Raw genomic sequence first — 24,916 nt, 5'->3', positions numbered from 1 at the left:
CAAAACATCTTTTAACCCCCCCTGTTGGACCCTCTGGGCATTATGGCTTCTGGTGACACTTCAATGTAAATAAGTCATCATTTTTTGTCTTATAAATTACAACTGTAGCCTACTTTTCTTTATGACATACAGCAATGTCAGTGAAGCCATTTCATGCAGTTCTGCTACAAAAATAGAAAAAGATCACTGTAACAAACATGCCATTTATTTTCATATTTTTGGACCACAACAGTATCTGTGGCATGCCATCCAGGGAATAAGAAAAATCAATGGAAGTACGATAATAGACCTTTATTGGTGCCCATAGGGAAATTCAGTTGTTAAAGCTGCCACAGAGAGACAAAGGTAAGTACAGATAAGAGTTCACACAAGGTCAATAAGAATAAAAAATAAGAGTAAAAGTCAAATGTAAGAAGCGGTATATATAACAATAACACGTCATAATATTTATGAGAAAAATGAATTAAAAGGCAAATAATTAATGATAATATAAAATTGGATCACTTATCAATAGCCACTCTTTATTGTACTCACTTTTCTAGTTTAAGTGACTAATAACATCACAAATCAGCAAAAGAAAACAAATGTGATGGAGGTGAAAACCCAACCAACTTCTTTAATCAGGAATCCGATTTTTAAGGTTTGCGTTTTCGTGGGGTTGTGCTGAAGTTGTATATGTTCATGCTGAAATCATTCAACAGAACGCGTGCCCCTAACATGCGCTTGAGGCTTTGATGCAGTTGTTTTCTCTTTTTTTCCATTGCAAAGTCCTCTTGAAGCAAGCACTCGGTTTTCTCCTTGTCCTGAAGCATCTGCAGCATCTCCCTGTGCAGCTGGAGGGCAGACTCCTGCATCACATGGTAGCGGATCACCAGCGGGATCTGGTCAGCCAAACGCTGGCCAGCAATCTATAGTTTTGGAGAAGAAACAAGTAGATAAAACAAAAAGCTAACATATCTGTACCTGTGTTACAAAAATATATGTACGTGTCTCTGTATTTTGATTATACTATTAAAATGGAAGTTTTTTAAATGCTCTTCTCTACATCACATTGTATTTTACTGCAATATTTAGACCTCATACATACATGTTAACAAAGCCACCTTCAAAACAAATAACAAAAAACTGCATGGAATTGGGGGGGGGGGGGGGTCTAGATTCAAATGCCAGCTGTTTTCTTTTCCATCTTCATATAGTAGGTACAATGTTTGCTGTATTACATTTGCGAGGCAGAACAATAAAAAGTACTGCATGTAGATAACACCAGTGCTGCTACATTTCTGAGGCAAATATCTAGCGTTTTACTCCAATTCCTTTATTTTAAAACTCAGAGTTACTAGTTTATTTGTACATATATCAAAACACATGTTATGATGATTTGGTATAAAGCAGTATAGTACAACTAATATACACAGTATTTCACATATCTGAATTGCTCCATATTGACCAACTACAATACTAAAAGGCTCTTACATGTTTAAAGGCAGGATAATATAATAAACATAATGATGTACTACTGTGAAAAGATCCTGCAACAAGTAGTTTAATTTTGATACTTGAAATACACTTAGCTGAAAATACTTCTTTATATTACTCTGAAATGGGACATTGTGCAGTATGAGTACATAGTGTTTGTACTTTTACTTAAGTAAAGTATCTAAGTACTTCTCAACACTTGATACCACTTACTTGGTAATAGGATTTAAGGTGTTTGGACATCTCTTTGAGGGTGGCCCCACTGTTACTGCTGTTCACAGTATTCATGGGGATCGTTTGGAACCCAAAGGTACCCTGAGCCGGAATAGGCTCTACTGCTTCCCTCTTCCTCTTCCCTAACTTCTTGCTGTATGTGCCGTCCTGGGTGTAAATAATCATCTCCATCTTAAACTGAGTCCTCAGAATGGACTCTGCTGCAGCATCCTTCTCCTTTGTGATAGATTCAATCTTCATCTAAAGGACATAAACATTTGTCAGTAAACATTCAACAACGTAAGTTAGCAAGTGTTGCAATTAATATCATACCTGAGCTATTTTGATGAGGTTAGGAAGTCCAACGAGGCTACTCTGCGCCAACTCAAACAGCTCTTTCTTTACAATTTCTGAAAGAAAAAATCAAAATCAAGAGAATAACAGATCAATTTAAAATAACTCAAAGGTCTTACATTTTCATATGGTCTGTAATAATTGTAATATCATGATAAGACATGCCTGTTACTCCCTTGAGTTTCAGTACAGCAGGCCCTTCCAGCTGTTTGATCTGCTCTTTGACCATGCCCTCAAACGTCTTGTAGTTGATGAAGCCTGGCAACTCTCTTCCACGGTACTTTCGTTCATACTGAGTCACCTCCTCCTCAAGATTCCAGTGGACTGCAATAGAGATGAATATGTGAAAGAAAATGTAGACATAATTACACATGATAAGTCTCTTCATAAAGTGAGAAGGAGATGGCAATGTTTTATTATCTTGCTTAATGTTTTACTTTACTTTAACAGCTTTATAAAATCAGAAACAGGTTTATTGCCATGCAGGTTTACACATACAAGGAATTTACTTTACTGTACCATGCTGCATACATAAACAGAGTCAGAGTTAGTTAGTTGTAGAAAAGTTGCAATTATATAACTTTATCAAAGCTACTTTGAAAATATTATAAAAGTAAAAAGTCATCTTTATTTTCTTAAAAGGTTTACAGTATGGAGTATGGGAACATTACACGTGTTATAATCACCAACTTGATAAGGCACTTACATTGTATTCCAGAGTTCTCTATGACATCTTTCCATGCAGCAAACTCTTTCCTGAGAATGGAAAAGATATTTGGCCTGCCTCCAAATTCTAGTTCCTCCCCTGTGGCGAGACTGATGGCATGTTGTGTAAATGCTGTCACTCTCTGAAATATGAGAACTTTAGATTTAGTTTAGACACCTCACCTCCAGCCGGCAGAGAACTCACTGCTACATCATTTGAGTTTCTCCTTCCTAACAACCATGAACAGTTTTTTGTATCTGTAAATGTTATACTATACAAGTATGTCTATGCTCCTGTAGTGAAAGCATATTCCTGCTACTAACCGCAGTTTCTGTTGACTTTTTTAGAACATTTTAATTATCCAGAATGTTTTATATTGTTATATTGTTTCTGTTTGATATATTTTTCTTTTTTAAAATGATTTGTATTTGTTATTAAATCTAAAATAAGGCTAATAAGTTATTAAAAATGTATTCACTTTGTTATGTAGTGTGAAAAGTGTCAGCTGGTAAACTCACATCAATGAGAAAACCGATTCTCTCTGTTGCGTCTGGTGGGGGTCCATGGCCACATTTGTCCAGACTTGCCTGAGTGGTCTTTAGTTTTTTCTCTATCTGTTCTTCCAGTCGAGGCAGAGATCTCTACAAATCACATATAGTTAGGACCAGTAACATCTGAAACGGGCAAAGCAATCTGTAGTTAACCACACAGGTGAGGCACAAAAAAGTAGTTACCTTGATATGATGCACCAGCTCAAGAGTGAGTTTTTCCGCCAGTTTAGGAACAGTGGCATGGCCTTCCTCGTAGAGAATCCTACAGCAAAAGTTAAACACTTCTTAGCTGAGAACCAGTGAAAAGTGCAAATCATTGTCATTTTTACCTAAAAAATAAAGAACTTACTTGAAATAGGCATGTTCGCTGAAGAAGGCTTCCTCTCTTTCTAACGCTTCAGTAAGAGACACTTTGTCTTTGATCTCCTTCTGCCCCCGGCACTTGACGATCATGTAGCCTTTCTTCAGGGGGAAAACCTCATTATGGACAATGTTAACCACTGAATCCTCTGTGCCTTTGTCCACCAGGTCAGGCTTGGTCAAGATCCCTAAAAGCGAAAGAGAGGGAGAGTCCACTTAGAACTACAAAGGTACATCAAAGATTTGAGTGAATAAGGTACAACACGGTTTAGTCAATAAACTGCATCCTATCACTTGGCAAGGTTGGTTAACTACAGTATTACCTGGTCCAATGATACGCTGCGATCAGACTTTTTTCTCTCTAAAATGTACAACTTTAATCTGATTACTCTGAATATCAGACCACTAACACAGCTCTATTATACATACATTATATATTGTTTTTTTACCTACAATGACCTACACATTCATACAAATGAATCCAAATCCTTCTTAATAATACAAGCTATTTATTACCCAGAGTCCTCTCTCCATCAGGATCCACCTCCTGGGCCATCTTCAAAGCTTCTGTGGTTGCTATGTCCACATTGCAGGGGACAACCACCAAGCTGATGGTTTCTTGTTTTCTGATGAAATGCTGGATCAGGCTCTTTATCTGAAAGTATTAATTAATATCATATGAAGTATCATCGTTTATATCAGTGAGGACCGTCCCAAAGACAGATTAAGAGCGGCTCTTCTTCCTCCAGGTTGTGGAGGTTCAACATGGACTGCAAGATACTCTGCAAATTCTTCAGGCCACCAAGAGCATCCTGACCAGCGTGGTATGGCAGTGGACATGAACCAATATTATAGTTTGTGTTAGGGAATATTTTGTGTAAGCTTGTAAATCTTTAGCTCATTTGCATCTCTTCGCTCTGTCCTCCTCTGACCTGGCTCTACGACCTTGCAGGTGCTGTTATCTTCATTAAGGAGGGGCAGTCTTGGCTTTCGAAGCCTTGTTGTTCCCACAGTGGGTACAAGCTCATGCTGACCTAAGATTGGCTTTATTGTTAAGGGACAGCTATCTCCAGTTTATCTAGCCCACTATGCTTTGCTATGCTATTTGTGACCTAGATGACAGTTTAGGTTAAACATATTGTCCAAGCTTGTTTAGTCTGCTGCTCTGAAAATGTTGATTATCCATTTGGAACTAGTTAAAACCGCTTTCTATCCCTGAGATCTTCAGAATTGGTTTGGCAACCACTGTGGCAACTCGTGTCTGCAGTAAATGTCTTGTCAATTCTCCGGCCGCAACTCCGAATAAACCCAACAGTGTTTTGCCACCAAGTTCCTGCTCTCCAGTGTCTCTCCGAGTTTCGTCTCCATTGCTTCAGAAGTTTCCACCACAGTTTGCACTGTGGATGTTTTGTGTGTTAAAAGACATAGTGGTTACAACTCGTTAAATCAATTGTATTTGTGTGATTCTACTACAGGACATAATTCTAATGGAGCCAATTTGCCCAAATGTAAACAACACAGAGTTATGAGTATTATTTGTCATTTGAGTTGTCAACAACAAATAACATGGGAAAAACAACTTCTTCTGGGGTCTTCTGCCATGAAGTGATGTGTTGGGGTAGTGGACATGTAATGTTTAGTGTTTAAGGCACCAGAGCACTCTGGAAACACCAAAGTCATTTGAGGATTCCTCTTTTGAGGATCATAGTTTTCTCCGGACCACAGTACAGACTGCTGAACTAGCATACCTGATTTTCAATGTTTTCTTTTTGTCCATTTACAGCCACCCTGGTTATGCCAGGCAGGTCAATGAGCGTCAGGTCGGGAACATCAGGAGAGGCGATTTCCAGACTGATGAGTTCATGACTGATCCCAGAACCGGTCCCGGCTATTTTATTCTGAGCTGGAGACAGAAGACACAGTGCATAATCATAACAACGGATGGATGTGATTATTACTGAAAAGCAGATATAAGCTTCAATCTCCATCAATACTTGGCTTTTGATAGAAACATCGATAGTAAAACAGTGTATACTCTACCGTCTCTAATCTTCTTCTCCACACCTTGAAGGTCTTTTAGCTCTTCCTCAAAGTCCAGGTAGCTTATTTTCCCGTACCACCCCTCTTTTGTTGTCCTTCTCTTCATCTTCAGTTCGAGAGGACATCTTGTCACAATGCCTGAATTAAAGTAAAGTGAAAATACAGACAGTAAAGAATAATTTAAATTCTCTGGAAAATGATAAAAATAAGCCTACAGCAGAAATCCTTTCAAATAAATAGTTGGATCTCTAATAATTTAATCAAGTAAAAAGGAAGTATTTGAATACAAGTGAACTCAAGATTCAAAGGTTTAGATTATATAGAAATGGTATATGTCTAATGATAGTTACTACCTTGCTTTAAAAAAAAAAACCATTAACCATTGAATTGACCCACTAATAATGTCAACGTATGTTTTGTGGAATGAGTTATTTATAGCTATAAAGTCAAAGGCAAAGTGTTTTTTATTTATTTAACTTACCACTTCCTCTTGGTAGAGCCACCCCTGACAGCGCCTCCAAAACCGAACTCTTCCCCGAGCTTTGGTCTCCGATGACGGCGATAGCAGGCAGAGCCAAGTCCTTCTCTACACCCAGAGAGCGAAGAGAGTCGATGAGGTCGATGCAGGGACGCACCTTCTCCTCATACTGTTGGTTCAGGGAGTTCATGACGATGATTTCTAGTAGCCCAAGACAATTCCTGCCTCTGTTGCAGATAAGTGCACTTCGAAGTGCAAAGGGTGTTTCTACAAGCTTCGTATGCGGAACACTAACATTGCAAAGGATCAGCGAGAAAATCAAGTTTGTTTTCCGGGAAATGAAGACAAATGTTAGGTTTCATGTTGTGAATGGTTTCAGTTTCTAAATGAGTGTTGTTACCCCCTGCTGGTCACTCAGTAGACTGCACATGGTCCTGGGTTCATTTCAGGTAGTATGACTGTAGGCGGATGTGACAGCCTTTTAAATTAGTGTCAGTTCAAGACTTATACTCTTTTCCAGTGGTAAAGTAAATATTATCTCAGCTGCCCAGGGACAGCAAATGGAAATGAGCTTATCTCTAAATCTGGCATTAATCATCTCTTCTCTAATTGAGAGAAATGTTTTTTCATGCATGGTCCTCGTTCAATAAATGTATGTCACAAAAGGATTGACAGTTGGTGTGTATTGTGCTTGTATTAGCTACATGAGAACTACAGAGGTGGCCATTTCCTCAAACATCGTGTTTATCTGATAACATACCAAAACATCAGCAAAGTATCAAACTGTAAATTTCACAGATTAACCCTGTTTGTGTGACCAAGGCATCGGGTCAAAGGTCAAGTGTTCAATCTATGAGTTCGTGACTAAATCAAATTCTCAGTTGACTTCTTAAGTAATCAGTAAAGTACTTTATTCTGCAGATCTGTAAAACCGAGTTTCTCCACATCTGCAAAAGCACCAGTGTTAGCCAGAGATGTGTTCATGGGTATCTTGGGAACAAGTCATTCGACATTAAAGAAGCATTAAAAAAAAACACGATCATTTTTTTGTTAGTTTTCATAAATATCAGAGAGAGATATCTGAGCCGACACATGCAAACAGGTTGTTTATGCAAATATGTGCATCTTTAATAGCATGACTGCCTGTAAAATACACACACTCATGAAGTAATGGTGAGTCAGAATATGGACTCCTACATATCGATCATGAATGTCAGAATTTTATACACAAATGAATATTCAATCTGCTTTATTACACTGATGCCAGCCACATGCTTAGGAGGTCAAGACACAGGGTTGCACACTTCATATTAATGATAACAAACAGCATTGTAACAAACAGCATTATCTTGGAATAAAACTATACATGAAATGCACAGATGTTTATTTAATTCATACAAATCTGGATTGTTATTTAAAGTCAAGAAAAGCTCAGTTGTGGTTATGTACAGATAAGCCCACGGCTCGCTGTTACCTCTGTGGTATGGATGTGCTTTTTTGCTGGGCTTAAGCGTTTCTCTGGACATGCTTTAGAGAGGTATAACATATACGGTTATATTGTCCCAGTAGTCTGAGGATAGCATAGAAAACAGTCACAGTAATTTGTAGCGGGAGTGGCCACTTGTAAACATCAAGGGAGGCAATCCCCCTCTTTACATTGACAAAATGACGGTGTGGCGTTGTCTGTGTAGATGCAATGATAAAGAGGAAACCATGGGACTGAAACAACAGGCTGCAATGGTTGCATACTTTTGTAATAAACTGTATGCGTTTTAAAGTTATTGCTGCTATCTGACAGGATCAATGTCAGACATGAGTTGAAATGTGTTTATTTTTATTTACACATAGATACGTATCAACAAATTACTTTCTGAATCTGAATTAGAAATACCCATTATCAAAATATAGTTCCACTTAGAAAATAAAAAAAAGTAATAGCATTTATTTGATAACATGTCAGTAATAAGTCAGGGCAGTATGATTGTTGTAAACGTTCATAGAGATAATGAATAAAGCATGTTAGCACAGAAATCATGCACTGAGTCAACACTGTTTTCCAGACTTGAAGAACGATACAGACACAGAGCACTTTTCCCTTTCACAACAGGGCAAACCACTTTGAAAAAAACCTTCACTTTTGAAACTACAAGAAATACGACATTTAGCAAAAAACACCTCTGACAGATAAAGATAAAAAGACCATGTCAAATTATTTTTTTACAATACCCCACAATACTTATATACACAATAGGTAAACTCTGTCACCCTTAATGCCTTTTTTTATTCCTTTTTCGACAAACCTTCCTCTTTTCTGATCCTCCCGATTGCCTTATTTGAATCGCAGAAGGGCCCCCGCTATAGGAAACGGCTTGACTACATCTGGTTGGAGTAGGAGGTTGGCCCTCCCACCTGGCTGTACTCAGAGGCCTGATCATAGTTGCCCTGGGTGTTGTAGCTCCCTGATTGGTCAAAGCTTCCCTGGTTGTAGGTCTGCTGCTGGTTAAAGGTGCCCGCCTGTTTCTCCGATGCCCCGTCTGCTAATCTCGAAGCACCCTTGTGCCAACCGGTCTCCTTAAAGACAAACCAAATGTTCCCTGCCCATAGAACGAAGTTGAGGAACCCAAAAAGCTGAAGGGGAAGAAGACAAAGCAATGTTTTAACCCAAAGTTCTTATTTAATTTTCTCAACAACACATATAAACGTCACTCAAATGTGAAGAAAAGGCTCAGCTTCTTTAGTAAAGGAGTGCTTTGATTCATTCAAGCTCTTCTTCATCCTACTATTTCAACTGACATTTGAACTCCTTCTTATAAACATGCAATGACAATAAACAAAATATCTTGGATCTTCTTTTCGAAGGTTATTTTCTCTTGTTTATTTGATAAAGCTTCGTATCATGTTTATAAAGGGTTGGGAGGGTTACATTAATATAAAAGTAGTGTAACTTGATTACTTTCCGTTACTTTTGGATAACTCAATATCAAATGCAATGCAAATAAAAAAGAGAGAAGAACCGTAAGAAAGAAGGCACCACGATATGGGATATGAGGATAAAAAATGTGGTTAATCATATTCAGGCAGCAGCCTATAGACCAAAAATAAAAGTGCACAACACAAATGTTTCGTGTCATCATCCTACATGTTATCTGTCACTCCCTAAGCCTGTATATCTGTTATACTTCCACACTTGAACCCCTATCAGGTCATCATCTTTGAATAACAGGGACAACTTTTTCTGCTTGAAGAATTTCCACACTTCACACAGAAGTTACACTAAATGGGGTGAAGCCTGCGAGCTAGTTCAGGCAGTCAACTCGAGCACCAGTGATACAGTCGCACATAACGCCCCTCCTCACACTTGCAACCAACCAGACGGAGTCTCCTAATCTGGCGCTTTATTTAAGCTGTTGGATCCGCCTACCTCTGCCTTGCTAATGCTGCTGCTGCTACTACTGCTGTTTCCACGCTGCTAATGTGTTCACCTCACCTCACTGCTGCTGTTGCTGCGTTCACGTTGGCGATGCTCGCCTGCCCCACCACCACCCCGGCTCCCTCCCCAGCTTCCATCTGTAGGCTCGGGGGATAGTTATCTAATCATCACTCAATGTTCTCAAAACTATATACGGTTTCTAATAAACATATTAATGAAACACGTGAGTTAACATTTCAACTCCTTTCAGTGCTTTGCTTTAACTTCACCCATTCACTTAAGAACTTAAAGTACCTACAGTACTTTTATGGGTTTTACTTTGACTGACTTTTCAACGGCAACTGTATCAGTATTTCATTTTTTAACTGCTAAATTTCAGAAATGAGAACACATACATTTTCTTCATAAGAATATGCTCTTTATGTACTGTATGTATTTTTGCCCAGTGTTTGGGACACACATCCTGCGAACCTACCACTGAGGTGTTGAGACCCGACCAGTGTGGTCCATGCACAGAGCCGCACTTGTTAGAATGGACTTTGCAGGCAGAGATGAGGAGCTGCACCTCATCTGGATCAGTGGCTGTTTTCACATCAGACAGAGCTTTGGCCCAGGCGGAAGAACTGACCAGCCACATGAAGGAGAACACCACTGTCACTATAAAGTCCTGATGGTGAGAAATAAAGAAGAGACAGGGTATGGACAAATTCAACTCAAGGGTAAGATTATATAAAGTGAGTAACTAACACTTGAACCTGGGATGTCCTTGGTCCACTGTACTCACAATGAGAGGGCCTCGGTTGTTTTCACGGTACTTGTTCTGAAAGAAGATGTAGACAATGGTGGCCGTGAGGGAATAGAGGAAGGCAAAGACTGCGATGGTGACAAAAAACTCTGCAGACGATGAGAAGTCTCCGATGAGGAACACACGCTCGTTTCTAATGCCTTCACATGCGGGCGCTTCAAAGGACACCTGGTGCAACCTGAAACACACAGAGGGAAGCGCAGTGGTTAAATCCTATTCACAAAATGGGGTAATAGCACTCTTTTATACTTATATGTTTTACAAGGAAGTGCTAGTAAAAGACAACACAGCAATTTATTCATATCTTCCCTGTCTTAACTTTTTCCTGCGTGACATCTTCCGAATGTTAGTATATTACCTCAAGGATTTGATAGTTATTTGCAAATGATAACAGTAAGATAATCATTGTGTTTGTTTTTATACAGATTGCTGTCGTTAGAAATTATATCTAGAGACGCAACGATTAATGAACTACCAGGCAAAACATGATTTAAGTTAATACAGCCCATTGGGGGTAACGTTATCATACACAGGTTCATACTAATACTAAACCGTCAAACTTTAAAACAATGAATGAAGACCTCTCACCTGAAAGGATAAGCAAAGTCGATGCCGATGCTGAGGTTGCTTCTGGCCTTCTCCATGCAGTCCACACTGACCCGCAGCTGCCCAGAGTAGCCCCCACATGTTGCAAATGCAAAAATTGCAAAAAGCTGCACAAAGAAAGAAAGAAAAAGTTAGTCAGAAGTCGATGAGCAGATCAGACCAATACACTAGTTGGGAAAATATGTATTTATTTTTTGCCTATGACTCCAGGGAGCCAGATGAGAAGGCACACAGTAGACTATAGTGTTCATCTATCACACAACAGGGGTTTTACTTATACCCTCCTTACCAAATCTCCTTACACAATGACTCTTTCCCCACTAAAAGTGAAACACAGAAAACATTAGACTGTCCTAGAACACATTTCTAGTAACAGACCCAAGTATCGAGCACTGAGTGTCAGCAGTCCCCCATTTAAACATTTTGCCCACGGACATCTCAAGCCAATTTTACACCAGCTGATAGCATTTTGGCCACATCAGCACACATACTTTAATAGCTGCAGTGAGTGTGTGGGCTGAGCTGAATCAGGACAGAGTCCGGGGGCGTCGGGGAAGACATCAATGTTTGTGTTCCTCCTCTCGCACCCGATGATGAATTCAGCAGGCTTATTAAGGTTCAAATAAAAGAACTGTTGATATTATTCTTTGATATTTTGCCTTGTTTAACCGTACCGTACAATACAAGTGTGTATGAATCGTTATGACAGATACAATACGCACTAGCAATGTATTAGAGAATGATATCGGGTCACAGTTTTCTTTAGGAAGAACAGATATGAGGGTGTAACAATTAAGAAGAATAAACTCGAGCCAAAAGGTCAGTGTTACCAGCTGAATGTTAGCTGATGTTAGTAAGTGCAGCTAGAAGTCAGATCTAAGTTAAGAGGATATAAATAAAACTGATGTATGATTTTATACTTGAGAGATGTAACGTTTTCACCTCGAAAGTGTGAACTTCAAATGGATTTTCAATTATTATTATTTTTTTAGAATGACAAATGTATTTGATTTGTCTAGTCTTATGTGAACGGTCCCATAGCTATGCCATCCTTGGTTAGAGCTTGGTCCACTGTTTAGTTTAAGGAAATGATTGGAAAGCAGAAATTGACACAAGTTTATGAAGCAAAAATGGAGATCTACCGCAAACAGGTGCTTTCCCCATGGGCCAATATCAGCCACATCACATTTTAAGGTAGAAACAAGGGTGAGGTCATATAAGATACGAGATTAAACAAGGGGCCAATAAGGAAAATGTACTGGTTCACTGACCGACAGCAGCTTGTCAATGTCTTTCTATGTCTCCGGTTAAAAGTGGAAGACTGGAACCAAAGTAAGGATCATCCACATTAACAGGCTTCTCATTACTATCATCAAACATGCGCATATGATCACACACACACACACACACACACACACACACACACACACACACACACACACACACACACACACACACACACCCTGCCCTTAATATGCTCTCTCTCGGCTCAGTTTTCCATTCAAGGCTCCAATAGGCTGAAGTCTTCTCACAAGCGTGATCACCATAATCAGACCTGATGCCTGGTTGGCTCGAGCCTCCCCTCTCCCATATTACAGGCAGCTGGATTGAGGTTTGCCAGCAGCTGGAGAACAGATATCTCTTATTTTGAACGCCCTCAGCCTCTGGAGGGCGCTATGTAATCAGCATCAACATTGTGCATGTCATTGAAGAGATGAAGAGTTCATGGTTAGCATTCACAACGTATAAATATGCACTTAGTGAAACACAATTCACTTCACAATATATGCCAAAAGTGTGAGGATGCAGTATTTCTAGGCAATTATAAGTACTTCATTGGTGTTACATTCTCAGGCTTATTATCAGTTAAGATGCAAATCCAGCGCTATGAAGACGATATTGCGCTGTATATCTTTCTGATATTGTTGACAGACCGGGGTGTTGATTCTCAGCAAGTACTTTCACTTGTATCACATTACAGGCTAATTTAATGACCTTTTATGAACCTAAACTATACAAAAATGCACTGAATATTGGTGAGGGATTAAAATCAAGGCACAATTCAACAAAGATCTTAACAAAAGGGGTCAGTAGGTCTTATTCAAACTTTAACTACATCAGGCTGGGAACAGAGCCAAGGGCTGTATGAAAAGCAAAATGACTCAAATTTCTACTTGTTTCCTGCAGCTTCAGGCCTCAGGTGGAGGCTGGATGCTGATTTACCTGGCTGTCATAGTGCACAGCTGGAACCTCTGCAGGGAATTCCTCTATACTGAAAGGTTTTGAAGTGATTCAATCACTTTAGCTATGTTTGGTTTAGAGGCTAAATGAGGACACAAACAAAAAGCAAAGTATTCATAGGTCTGCATAACCCCTTAACAAATGCACAGATGCAACTAAACAAATAAATACTGTAAGTGCAGACTGTGGCATGCATTTATCTGAGCAAACAAATGGTGGAAGAAAAGTGACCGAAAGAGCAAGAGAATAAATACTTCCTCCTAATTATCAAAAACACCCCCAGATAAACCTCTCTCTCTCTCTCTCTCTCTCTCTTTCTCTGTACATCTATATACTCTCTTGCTCTCTGCTGCAGCTGTCTCCTCTCCCTGTGATTTTCGGCTCTGGTTTAGCCCCTCTCATTTCTGGCTGGGGCCTTTGAACAGGAGAGCATGGCATTGTGAAAGGAGGGTGGGTGCTAAGCCCCGCGCCCCGTGTGTTTATCTGCCTCTCCCAGCTGGGCTCCTCAGGGAACAAGAGATAGACGGAGGGAGAGAGAGAGAGAGAGAGAAAGAGAAGCCAGGGTACAGGAATGAAAACTGTATGCAGTGCAAACACAAGCTCTGAAACATCTCCCTGTTTGCCCCCTTCTCCACTGACCTACATGGCGTTGACGACCACAATACCAATGTGAATATCAGAGCTTTCAGACCAATGCAAGGTTCAACGAATACACCTTGTGATATTTGGATTCAGGTGAGTGGATAAGTGTGCATCCTTTCTGTCTGAGGAGATGTAAATGTTTCTCCAGCAGGGTAGGAGGCATGAATGAAGATATGAATGATAGCTGTGAAAGAGTGGAGGCTTCTCGCGGCTTATGAAACAGATCCACAAGCTTCAGGGCTTTACCACCAGCAATCAGTTTCTCTGTTTACTATAAACAGCCCTCCATTGGAAAAATAAACAGGAAAACAAATAGGGTGTCGTGAAGGATTAACCAGCATGAGCAAAAAATAGGGGACAATGAAGTTGGTGGAAAGACTGAGGATTTAAGGAATGGTTACTTGGTATGATTAGGAACATTTGACTGTAAAGTGAAAAGATGATTCAGCTGATTGAACAAGAGGAGAAAGTGGAGGAAGCTTTGGAGGAAGCGCGGGGCAGGGAGGTGAGGATGCCGTGACATGGCAGACAAAATAAAAGGTCCATTCTCTGATGAGCTGCACTTGAATTTTTCTCAAACGGGTCAAAAATTGCCACACATTGTCCACCAGTGGCTGTGTCGGGAGAAGAAAAACGCCTCAGATGTTCAGCTCCTCTCCCTGCCTGACTGAGGGGGGAGATATCTAGGACACTCTTTATGAAGACAGAAAGATTAAACACAGAGTGAGACAGAGAGGCACTTCCCTTTCCAATTATCCTCGGCTATAATTTAAATTTAAACTCCCCTTAAAAACCACACAAACCTTCTGTGTGTGTGTGTTGTTTAGGGAGCAGACAAGCATGCAGTAACGAAAACCTTTTTGGCTTTGGATGACTAACTGTTTTGTTCAGCAAGACAATCTCTACAAATGAACTTAAACGTTTTTAAATGTTAAATGCAATCACAATTATAGCTTAAAGCTAATGTTACAATGTCCTGGTTTCAGGTGTATCTGCTAAATCCATAGTTGCTAGCAAAAGCATTTTTGTTTGCCTGACTGTCTTGTTAAGAAGTTGCTTACCTGTTACCCCTCGCCAACCCTGCAGATCAAGTCATTTTCCTATGATTTCCTAGCCAGATTGTCAAGAATGTTTTGTGTTTTCAACCACATGAACCCATACCTGCCTGATCAGTTGATCATTCGTTGCCTGCCTTTTGATTTAAGTAACTTTGAACTCAATAAAGCTTGCTGTTGTTTTAGAGCCATCCTAAAAAACGTGCTGAGGAATATTTAAACCAACCACAGCTGGAACAATAAACAAATTGCTTTTTGCGCTTCGCTTTATGATTCATTTTCTGCTTTGGCGCACTTAGCTGTTTTTGTGTGGAGGTCTTTATTCATGTAACATGCTTCTGTTGACGTACAAGCCTGTGTCATGTTTATTCATTCAGCATTTCCATTCACTTACAGTACATGTCAATGTTTGTGTGTGCACGGCTGCATGTGTGCCAAATTGTGTGTCTCTGTGCATGTGTGCATTAATCGATATGTTTAAGGGCCTAGATGTGAGTTTGTAATGTGTGTATGTATGCGAACATAGAGTAAAAATAACTCGCTCTCTCCACTCAGGCAGAAGCATTATCCACAGTTCCCTCTCTCACACACACACACACACACACACACACACACACACACACACACACACACACACACACACACACACACACACACACACACACACACACACACACACACACACACAGCATTTTTTTTTTTTACAACGGCAGCTAGTTGAGTACCAAACAAAGAACATACCAAGATCAGAAATGGGGATGGAGACACAGTGCAGACAAATGCACATTTAAATGGAACTCTGACATCCGAGTAATGAAGGGTTGTCACCCTAACTGAAGCGCTGTTGATGGGGCAAAAATACTCATACCGATGTGCTAATGATTTTGATAATGGCTCTTTGTGTGAAACCAAACTACTTAATGTGACACAAAGACACGTGAGAGGAAGCCTTCAAGTGAAAGCTGCCTGATCTTTGCTTCAGTAGCAGCTCCACAGAACACAAATCAGTAGCTCATTTAGCGGCGGCTAATCCCTTCCTGCACGGGGAGCGCTTTGTGCCCTGCATAGCCCAGATTCATCTCTCCCACCATCTCCCTGCTTCCTCCCTCTGTAAGCTTCACTGACCACAAGCAGGCAGAAAATCTCCATTTTATTTTGCAACTGTGTCCCTGCTTGGTGTTCCTCTGCTCTCCATAGGGTTTCCATGGCTATTGAGCCCTGTGACCTATAGCTGGATCCCGACCCGCTGTGCCCTGCAGGGACAGTCACTGCACTTAATAAACTGGAGGCACCCATCAGAAATATAATACCACCCCACTGTGAGTGTGTGTTTTTGTATATTGTGCTTGTTTTATATCTGCAACGAGGAAATGTCTTCATAGGCATTGAATATAGATCCAAGATCATGTCAGTCCCTGTGTGTCACTTTTAAAAGGTATATTAGAGGGTCCAGATTAAAGACTTGGACTTGGGGTCGGTTACAGAAACGTCCTGTTTTAAGTCTTGAGTTATGATAGAAAGGGACACAGTTATGTTTTTAACCAAAATGGTATTACAGTAGCAAATCTCATCTCAGGTTAGGAAACCCTAAATACTCAATCCAACATCACGTATTGACTTACGTATGTATTTTAATTAGCACAAAAAAAGAAAATCCCATTCATCATCATTCAATTCCAACAAACTGTTCTGTTTGGCACAAGCATTCCTCTCTTGTGAAGTGTTAACAGGCAACTCGGCACAGGAGAATTCCCCCAAATTTGCTGAAATACGTTTCATTTCTCTTTACTCTTAAGGCAGCTACAGTATATTGTACTTTGCAGTCAACCAACTTACTTCAGATTTTTTATTCTGTAGTCTATGTAATCTCCAAACAATGTTGAGTAAATTTGACGGGAAAACAGTACTGTAAATACACATTTATATACAGTGGGGCAAAAAAGTATTTAGTCAGCCACCAATTGTGCAAGTTCTCCCATTTAAAAAGATGAGAGAGGCCTGTAATTTTTATCATAGGTACACCTCAACTATGAGAGACAAAATGAGGAAAAAAAATCCAGGAAATCACATTGTAGGATTTTTAATGAATTAATTGGTAAATTCCTCAGTAAAATAAGTATTTGGTCACCTACAAACAAGCAAGATTTCTGGCTCTCACAGACCTGTAACTTCTTCTTTAAGAGGCTTCTTTGTCCTCCACTCGTTACCTGTATTAATGGCACCTTTTTGAAGTCGTTATCAGTATAAAAGACACCTGTCCACAACCTCGAACAGTCATACTCCAAACTCCACTATGGCCAAGACCAAAGAGCTGTCAAAGGAGACCAGAGACAACATTGTAGACCTGCACCAGGCTGGGAAAACTGAATCTGCAATAGGTAAGCAGCTTGGTGTGAAGGAATCAACTGTGGGAGCAATTATTAGAAAATGGAAGACATACAAGACCACTGCTAATCTCCCTCGATCTGGGGCTCCACGCAAGATCTCACCCCGTGGGGTCAAAATGATCACAAGAACGGTGAGCAAAAATCCCAGAACCACACGGGGGGACCTAGTGAATGACCTGCAGAGAGCTGGGAACAAAGTAACAGAGGCTACCATCAGTAACACACTACGCCGCCAGGGACTTAATCCTGCAGTTCCAGACGTGTCCCCCTGCTTAAGCCAGTACATGTCCAGGCCTGTCTGAAGTTTGCTAGAGGGCATTTGGATGATCCAGAAGAGGATTGGGAGAATGTCATATGGTCAGATGAAACCAAAATAGAACTTTTTGGTAAAGACTCAACTCGTTGTGTTTGGAGGAGAAAGAATGCAGAGTTGCATCCAAAGAACACCATACCTACTGTGAAGCATGGGGGTGGAAACATCATGCTTTGGGGCTGTTTTTCTGCAAAGGGACCAGGACGACTGATCCGTGTAAAGGAAAGAATGAATGGGGCCATGTATCGTGAGATTTTGAGTGAAAACCTCCTTCCATCAGGAAGGGCACTGAAGATGAAGCGTGGCTGGGTCTTTCAGCATGACAATGATCCCAAACACACCGCCAGGGCAACGAAGGAGTGGCTTCGTAAGAAGCATTTCAAGGTCCTGGAGTGGCCTAGCCAGTCTCCAGATCTCAACCCCATAGAAAATCTTTGGAGGGAGTTGAAAGTCCGTGTTGCCCAGCGACAGCCCCAAAACATCACTGCTTTGGAGGAGATCTGCATGGAGGAATGGGCCAAAATACCAGCAACAGTGTGTGAAAACCTTGTGAAGACTTACAGAAAACGTTTGACCTCTGTCATTGCCAACAAAGGGTATATAACAAAGTATTGAGATGAACTTTTGTTATTGACCAAATACTTATTTTCCACAATCATTTGAAATAAATTCATTAAAAATCAGACAATGTGATTTCCTGGATTTTTTTTTCTCATTCTGTCTCTCATAGTTGAGGTATACCTGTGATAAAAAATACAGGCCTCTCTCATCTTTTTAAATGGGAGAACTTGCACAATTGGTGGCTGACTAAATACTTTTTTGCCCCACTGTAAGATATGAATGAAAACAAATATTATTTTCTATTTATTTGGAAATGTTTGCAACATGTAGGCCATACTGTGCAACTCAGGCCCTATGTACTTTATAAATGGAGTTTCAGGCATCCATCCATCCATCCATCCATCTTCTCCCGCTTTTCCGTCAGGGTCGCGGAGGTAACAGCTCCAGCAGAGAGCCCCAAACTTTCCTTTCCCTGGCCACATCAACCAGCTCTGACTGGGGGATTCCAAGGCGCTCCCAGGCCAGCGAAGAGATATAATCCCTCCACCTGGTCCTAGGTCTACCCCTCGGTCTCTTCCCAGCTGGATAAATATAATTATGTTATTGTTATTTATGAATTGAACCTTGCTAACCATTTCCCAAGTTCAGTTATTGTTAAAAGAAATACGTATATAATACGTTTCTTTCAAAATACATGTACAAATAATACATGTATTTCTAATTACAGTTTAATTCAGCAAATAGAAAATAAATATAGTTAAGAGTGTTTTTTGTCCCTAATATTATTTCCTCATTTGGAGTAATCTAGTTATAACCATCATAGTGTTGTAAAATAAATACAGTGTGTCTTTTCTCTTTCTTCATGCTCTTGTCTACGTACACACTCTCTCGACACCTATGCTCTTCCATGTTGGTGTGTGTTGTTTGAGAAGACACATCCACCTACAGGAGAAGACAGGCTAACATTTCCCTGCCCGAGTCACAGATGGCGGACCATCGTCTCAGGGTTGATAGGAACACGGAGGTCCAGCTCTGAGCGGATACTCAATAAAGGCTGTGTCACATCCAGGAGCTCAACGACTAACACTACCTTCGACCCCATGTTAAGATCACATCGTAAGTTAAATGTAGCTCAGATATGACTGGAGGGGGGAAATTATGACCTTTTGCTGGCTCTGAAAGATGGACTACTAAACAGGTTGAGAAGTTATTGGTTTTTTTCTTACCAGACATTTAACTTGCAGTTACACACAATAGAAGACTGATTCAAACCAGCATTTGTCGGGTTTTGGTTACTTTTGGGAACATTAATATATTTTGATCTTATAAACTCACATCTCATATATACAGGTCCAATACTCACTTTCCTTTGAGCTCTTTTTAATGTTTTAAGGTACCAACTCCTTAAATATATATATATATATATATATATATATATATATATATATGACTCTTCAGCAGCTAAATGTTCAACTTTATTCAACGGCTAGGTGCTAACTTTGTCAAACCGCTGTATTTTTTTACTTTTTATGACATGAAACCAAAATAACGCGCATAAAAACGCTAAAAAGAGAGAAAGTAGTTCCCTGTGGGTTTGTCACAACAAGTGACTCATTTAATATTACATGTAAGAATTGGATCCATTGTTAAAAAACAGCTTTGCAAGCCTCAGCTTTAGTAGACTTTGAATTAGCAGGGACTTTAGAAGATATCAGACTTTCTTAGATGATATGGACTGAATGACGTGGGTTTTGGTAGATGTCACCCATTTTTTTTTTACAATATGTGACTGTTATTAAGGAAGGTGTGCAAAAGTGTCATTGTACTGTAGCTGTGATTTCAGTGGTTAAAAAAAAAAAAAACGATCTTTGACCTGGCATGTCTCTTGTGATATCTGTCAGCATCTGTCGCCAACGTCTGGCTCCCTTTCATCACTTGTTTTCCTCTCGTGTGCATGCTTATGCTCCTGCACACAAGTTCATCATGAATATTGTGCCACAAACTGTCACAGATTATAACACATTACCACGGTGAAAGGTCAATAAAGAAATAACAGAAAATGTGATGAAGGAAAGAGAAAAACAAAGAGAGGGTGAGAGAAGGAACCTTTTACACATTTTTACAGAGAAACCAAGCATCTTATTTTGCCAATCCGGCTGAAAAAGGAATGTGTTTAATTCAGGATGCATTTTTTTTCATTTAATGCTTTGCTGTATATCCATGACTGCAGAGAAATTCGGGCCCATCTCACTCAAGCTCACAATGACAATAAATAGTAGTCATTTGTTCTGGTGTTTTACTCCCAATCTATGTAAAATACAAATTCAGCCAGCATTAATAAGAGTAGGAATTCAATTTGATGTCTTCTCAAGACAAACCTGATCATAGGTATTTCTTTTTTTTTTTAGTGACCAACATAATATGCATGACAGCTTTGACTCCCAGAGAATTTGCAAAGGATATTTAAAGCAAACTACACACGTATTATCAGTTTGACTATCCTTTGTTTCCAACTAAGATGCAGACATATTACAAGAAACACATGTTTTGTCCTTGATATTTTACTTTACAAACATTTAGAAAATGGGGTAAAATTACCATCATAATTCCCCAGGGACCAACATAAAGTCTGAAAATATCTAGTTTAGTTTGAGCAACATCGAAACCCAAAGATATTCACTTAACAACAATACAAAACTGAGAAAAGCAGCACATCTTCACACCTTAGAAGCTGGTCATTTTAATAGATTTATTGCTGGTGAGACATTTGATTTCTTATTCCCCACCTTTTATTGTTATACTATGAAAACCAACCAACATGCTTTTGTAGGTTATACTGTTGTATGAGATATTGCTACATAGCTCCTATTTGTTTGTGGTAAAGTGGTGTACAGTAAAGTAGTGAGGATGACATCACAGGACAGTGGGTCAGTCCTGGGTGTCGAACGAGAGGACGACCGTTACTCATACATTAGACTCATGACGACTCATTCTTTGTGACTCATCATTAGCCTGAGTTTTGCTGTAGTACAGGAAGATGTTGAGTTTATACAGTACTTGTAAAAGTGCCCTGTGTGAGATAATAGAACAGCCAAGAAGATGCAACGGTGCATAAAAAAAAGGCATCATGTATTTCATTTGCATCATGTGCTCAATCAACTGTACAATTTTGTTCCCTTTCTCCTCCCTTCTTTCTCTCTCTCACACACACACACACACACACACACACACACACACACACACACACACACACACACACACACACACACACACACACACACACACACACACACACACACACACACACACACACACACACACACACACACACACACACACACACACACACACACACACACACAGAAGAGTTTGGGCACATCTCAAAGGACAGCTCCTGCATGACTTGGTCCATGGTGGAGAGGAGGGGACCTTACAGCTGTTTTGTAGCGGAATATGCCATCCACTGACAGTGTGCCAAACAAGCCAAGAGCTACACACACACACACACACACACACACACACACACACACACACACATACACACACAAGACCTTGAAACCATCCTCTAGAATATTCTGCAGACATGGCTGATTATTAATTTGCCTCGCTCTTGTGCGGACCCAGTACGGACTGAAGATTCAGGAAACCTTCTAGTATGCCACATCTATGCTGACTGAAGTAAACCTTTACAAAAAAAACGTCTCTTTGTGCGGGTAACCAGTGAGCCACATAGTATAGGGTTCATTATTATTAGCAAAGTAAATGTCAATAGCTGCCTTAACTACAGCCTTTAATGCCTGAGGGCCTGTAAACAAACCAAACTGACAGGCGTGTGTCTCTACTGATGTCATAACTGGGCAAGAAATTAATTTTAGGGCCAACATAAAGTGCAGCAAATGGTGTTGCCTATATGTAACAATTTAAAGCATATTTGACTCTATTGTTGGGGTCCAGAGATTGCGTGTAATCGCAGATTTGCTATTACAATATCCTTAACAACAACCTTTTCTGAACCTTAACTGAAGGACCCAAACGCTAAGATATCGTGCATTCACTAAACATTGTTAAACTCTAACTTCAGTTTGTACTCTTCTATGGACTGCGTCACAGCAGTGAGCAATGTTTAACATCTTATGTGAATTTATTGGGAATTTTGTCGCTTCATTAACCATGTTTTTGGAAACCCAAAACATATCATAACAATAGTTTAGCCGAAAACCTTTTTTGCAGAATTGTCCAATATGAACATTTTACTTGAAGTATGATTAAATCCTCCTCCTAGTCCCATTTCTAGTGTGCTCTGTAAAAAAAGCGGAGTCAGAGATGGGCCAACTGAGGGCAAATTGTAGTTACATCATCTACACTCCAGATGGGGGCTGAAAAAACTGAGATCATTCTGAGACCAACTTTGTGGGGGATCCCTTTTCTCTCTCGTATTAGACAGGAACCGTCTAACAACACAACTACCACAGCGCTGTTGATGCTGCAGAATTAATCATCTCTGTTGTAATTTGATTTGTTTTGCATTTACAGTAAGCATGCTGGCCAGCCAAGAGGTTCAGATGCTGGGGAAGAGAGAAAAAAAAGGAAGGCACCGCAAGGAAAAGGTCACTATTATAAGTGTGTTGTGAAGGTGTGATAGAAGTGTTTGTGATGAATGTTTTAGATTGCAGTCATGCTCACGCAATCATACACATGCTGCCCTTAACCTCCCCCCACACACACACACACACACACACACACACACACACACACACACACACACACACACACACACACACACACACACACACACACACACACACACACACACACACACACACACACACACACACACACACACACACACACACACACACACACACACACACAGGGCAGCACTAAGATAGGAAGAGGGAGCTATGACAGAGCACTATCGTAATCATACAGATGGTGCTTTGGATCATCTGCTTGTTCTGTGGCTCTGGCCCACAAATATCACAGTGAATCTGTTCACTCACACACAAACAAGCCAGAAAGGACGCACTTGGGAACTCACCTCCCTGATAGACATCTGCCTCATCTCAGTTATAGTGTCCCATATCTGATGATGAAAGTGAGCGAGGTTCACACCTCACCACATGCCACAAAAATCGTATTTGTTTTTATTTATGGATGTACCCTTCTGCCTGAGGATTCTTTGCACATTTGATTGCTTTTATAAACTGTAAAAAGCAAGTGTGCACGCACGCACACGCACGCACACGCACACGCACACACACACACACACACACACACATACACACACACACACACACACACACACAGTCTACATCCTATCAGTGCACTAGCTGAATACCCTCATGGCTACAGTAATTTCTCTAACCTCACATCAAAGAAAATCACTTATCTCTTCTTTGCCTTAAGGCTTCTCTACACTGTACACTAAACATGGGAGAATACAGTCAGACAGAAAGAGGTAGGAAAGCTTTCATTCACTCAGAGCTAGGACACCCCGTACTCATTGTTGACTCCCGTTACATCATTTCACTTGGGGTAAACTGGGGCATTTTTTGTGGACCGGCGCAAAACGCGCAGGGTTGGCACTACACATCCAAAAGACGCATAATTGAAAAGCTATTGCGGTTTCCCTTAGCGTATAGTTCTCACGGAGCTAGAAATCCGTACATACATTTGAGCCATTTTGTCACGGTAAAAAGAAAAAAAGCTGAAATGATTGCGGGGATAACAAGAAGTTGAAGTTGCAACAAAGACATATGAAGGAATTGAAGTCAAAAGCAGATGTTTAGGAATAACATAATCGAATAAGGACATTTATCACATCATTCACTATATAATGTAATACCATTTAGATAGGCTACGCTGCATAATGAAGTTATTTCACGCAAAAACAAAAAAAAAACACATCAAAGTTCCTACTCACCCATTCCAAAACACGGATAAATCCCAGAGGTAATTTCAGCACATGAAACGTGCCCGCAGATACAAGCTGTATTAGGACACAGGATAAAATGGTCATTTCTGTCACCAATTAACATCACATTGGCCAATTTAGCACACCATCACACATCTCTGCGCTAAACAGTCTCGCTATTTGCTGATTTACCCACCTGATCGGCGGTATCCATTTCAACAGCAGGCTCCTTTCGTTGTTTCTTTGATTGGATGTAAACAATCTAGAACCAAGACCCGATTGATGAGTCTCCCGCGCGTATAAGGGCTTTCGGATCTGATTCCGACTCCGACCGGAAAAGCCCGAGTCGTCTTCGGCTTTTTTGTTGGGGGGCTGTTATTTGGCATAGAGAAAGTCGGGGATTGGTCTCCTCAAAGAGGAGAGACGCCTGGAGGGAACTCAATTGTTATTTTATCAATCTGGGCTGCTATTCTTGTGTTATTTCCAATGCACATTAATTGATCAAATTAAAAAAACAATTTCAGATTAAATGCATGCTAATATTTCCTGGTAATATAATAATTAGGATTTAAAAAATATATTATAAATGTGTTGAACCGTTTAAATGACTTGTAGGCTGCCACAGCTGCAGCTAGAGGGCAGCAATATACTATCAAAATATATTGATATTATGTATTATAGGTAGGAGCTGACATTTTCGAGAGGACATGGTAACAGCAACCCTCAATTTGACACGTTAATACAAAAATCAATAAAAGTTAAAGTGTGATAAATAAAAAAGGAA

The 24,916-nt window shown here is 40.1% G+C and overlaps 2 protein-coding genes across 2 annotated transcripts; both read right to left on the bottom strand.

Moving 5' to 3' along the window:
- Positions 1 to 276: 276 nt before the first annotated feature.
- On the bottom strand, positions 277 to 6,542 carry LOC134883472 (interferon-induced GTP-binding protein Mx-like). The gene is made up of 12 exons (XM_063911843.1): positions 6,182 to 6,542; positions 5,701 to 5,838; positions 5,409 to 5,563; positions 4,177 to 4,315; positions 3,650 to 3,848; positions 3,484 to 3,562; positions 3,268 to 3,390; positions 2,750 to 2,891; positions 2,209 to 2,367; positions 2,023 to 2,099; positions 1,690 to 1,950; positions 277 to 908 (listed from the first exon to the last, which is right to left on the bottom strand). Exons 1-12 carry the CDS (start codon positions 6,366 to 6,368, stop codon positions 636 to 638), a joined length of 1,932 nt encoding a protein of 643 aa, XP_063767913.1. The 5' UTR covers positions 6,369 to 6,542; the 3' UTR covers positions 277 to 635.
- Positions 6,543 to 7,289: 747 nt separating this feature from the next.
- On the bottom strand, positions 7,290 to 24,558 carry synpra (synaptoporin a). The gene is made up of 6 exons (XM_063911430.1): positions 24,329 to 24,558; positions 24,142 to 24,207; positions 11,002 to 11,126; positions 10,393 to 10,591; positions 10,084 to 10,275; positions 7,290 to 8,806 (listed from the first exon to the last, which is right to left on the bottom strand). The coding sequence occupies exons 1-6, from the start codon at positions 24,344 to 24,346 to the stop codon at positions 8,552 to 8,554; spliced, it is 855 nt and encodes a 284-aa protein (XP_063767500.1). The 5' UTR covers positions 24,347 to 24,558; the 3' UTR covers positions 7,290 to 8,551.
- Between the last annotated feature and the right edge of the window lie 358 nt (positions 24,559 to 24,916).

This window comes from Eleginops maclovinus, chromosome 20, assembly GCF_036324505.1.
Source record: "Eleginops maclovinus isolate JMC-PN-2008 ecotype Puerto Natales chromosome 20, JC_Emac_rtc_rv5, whole genome shotgun sequence".
NCBI lineage: Eukaryota > Metazoa > Chordata > Actinopteri > Perciformes > Eleginopidae > Eleginops > Eleginops maclovinus.
The sequence above is the reverse complement of the archived record's forward strand: the minus strand, read 5'-3'. Positions and strand labels throughout refer to the sequence as shown.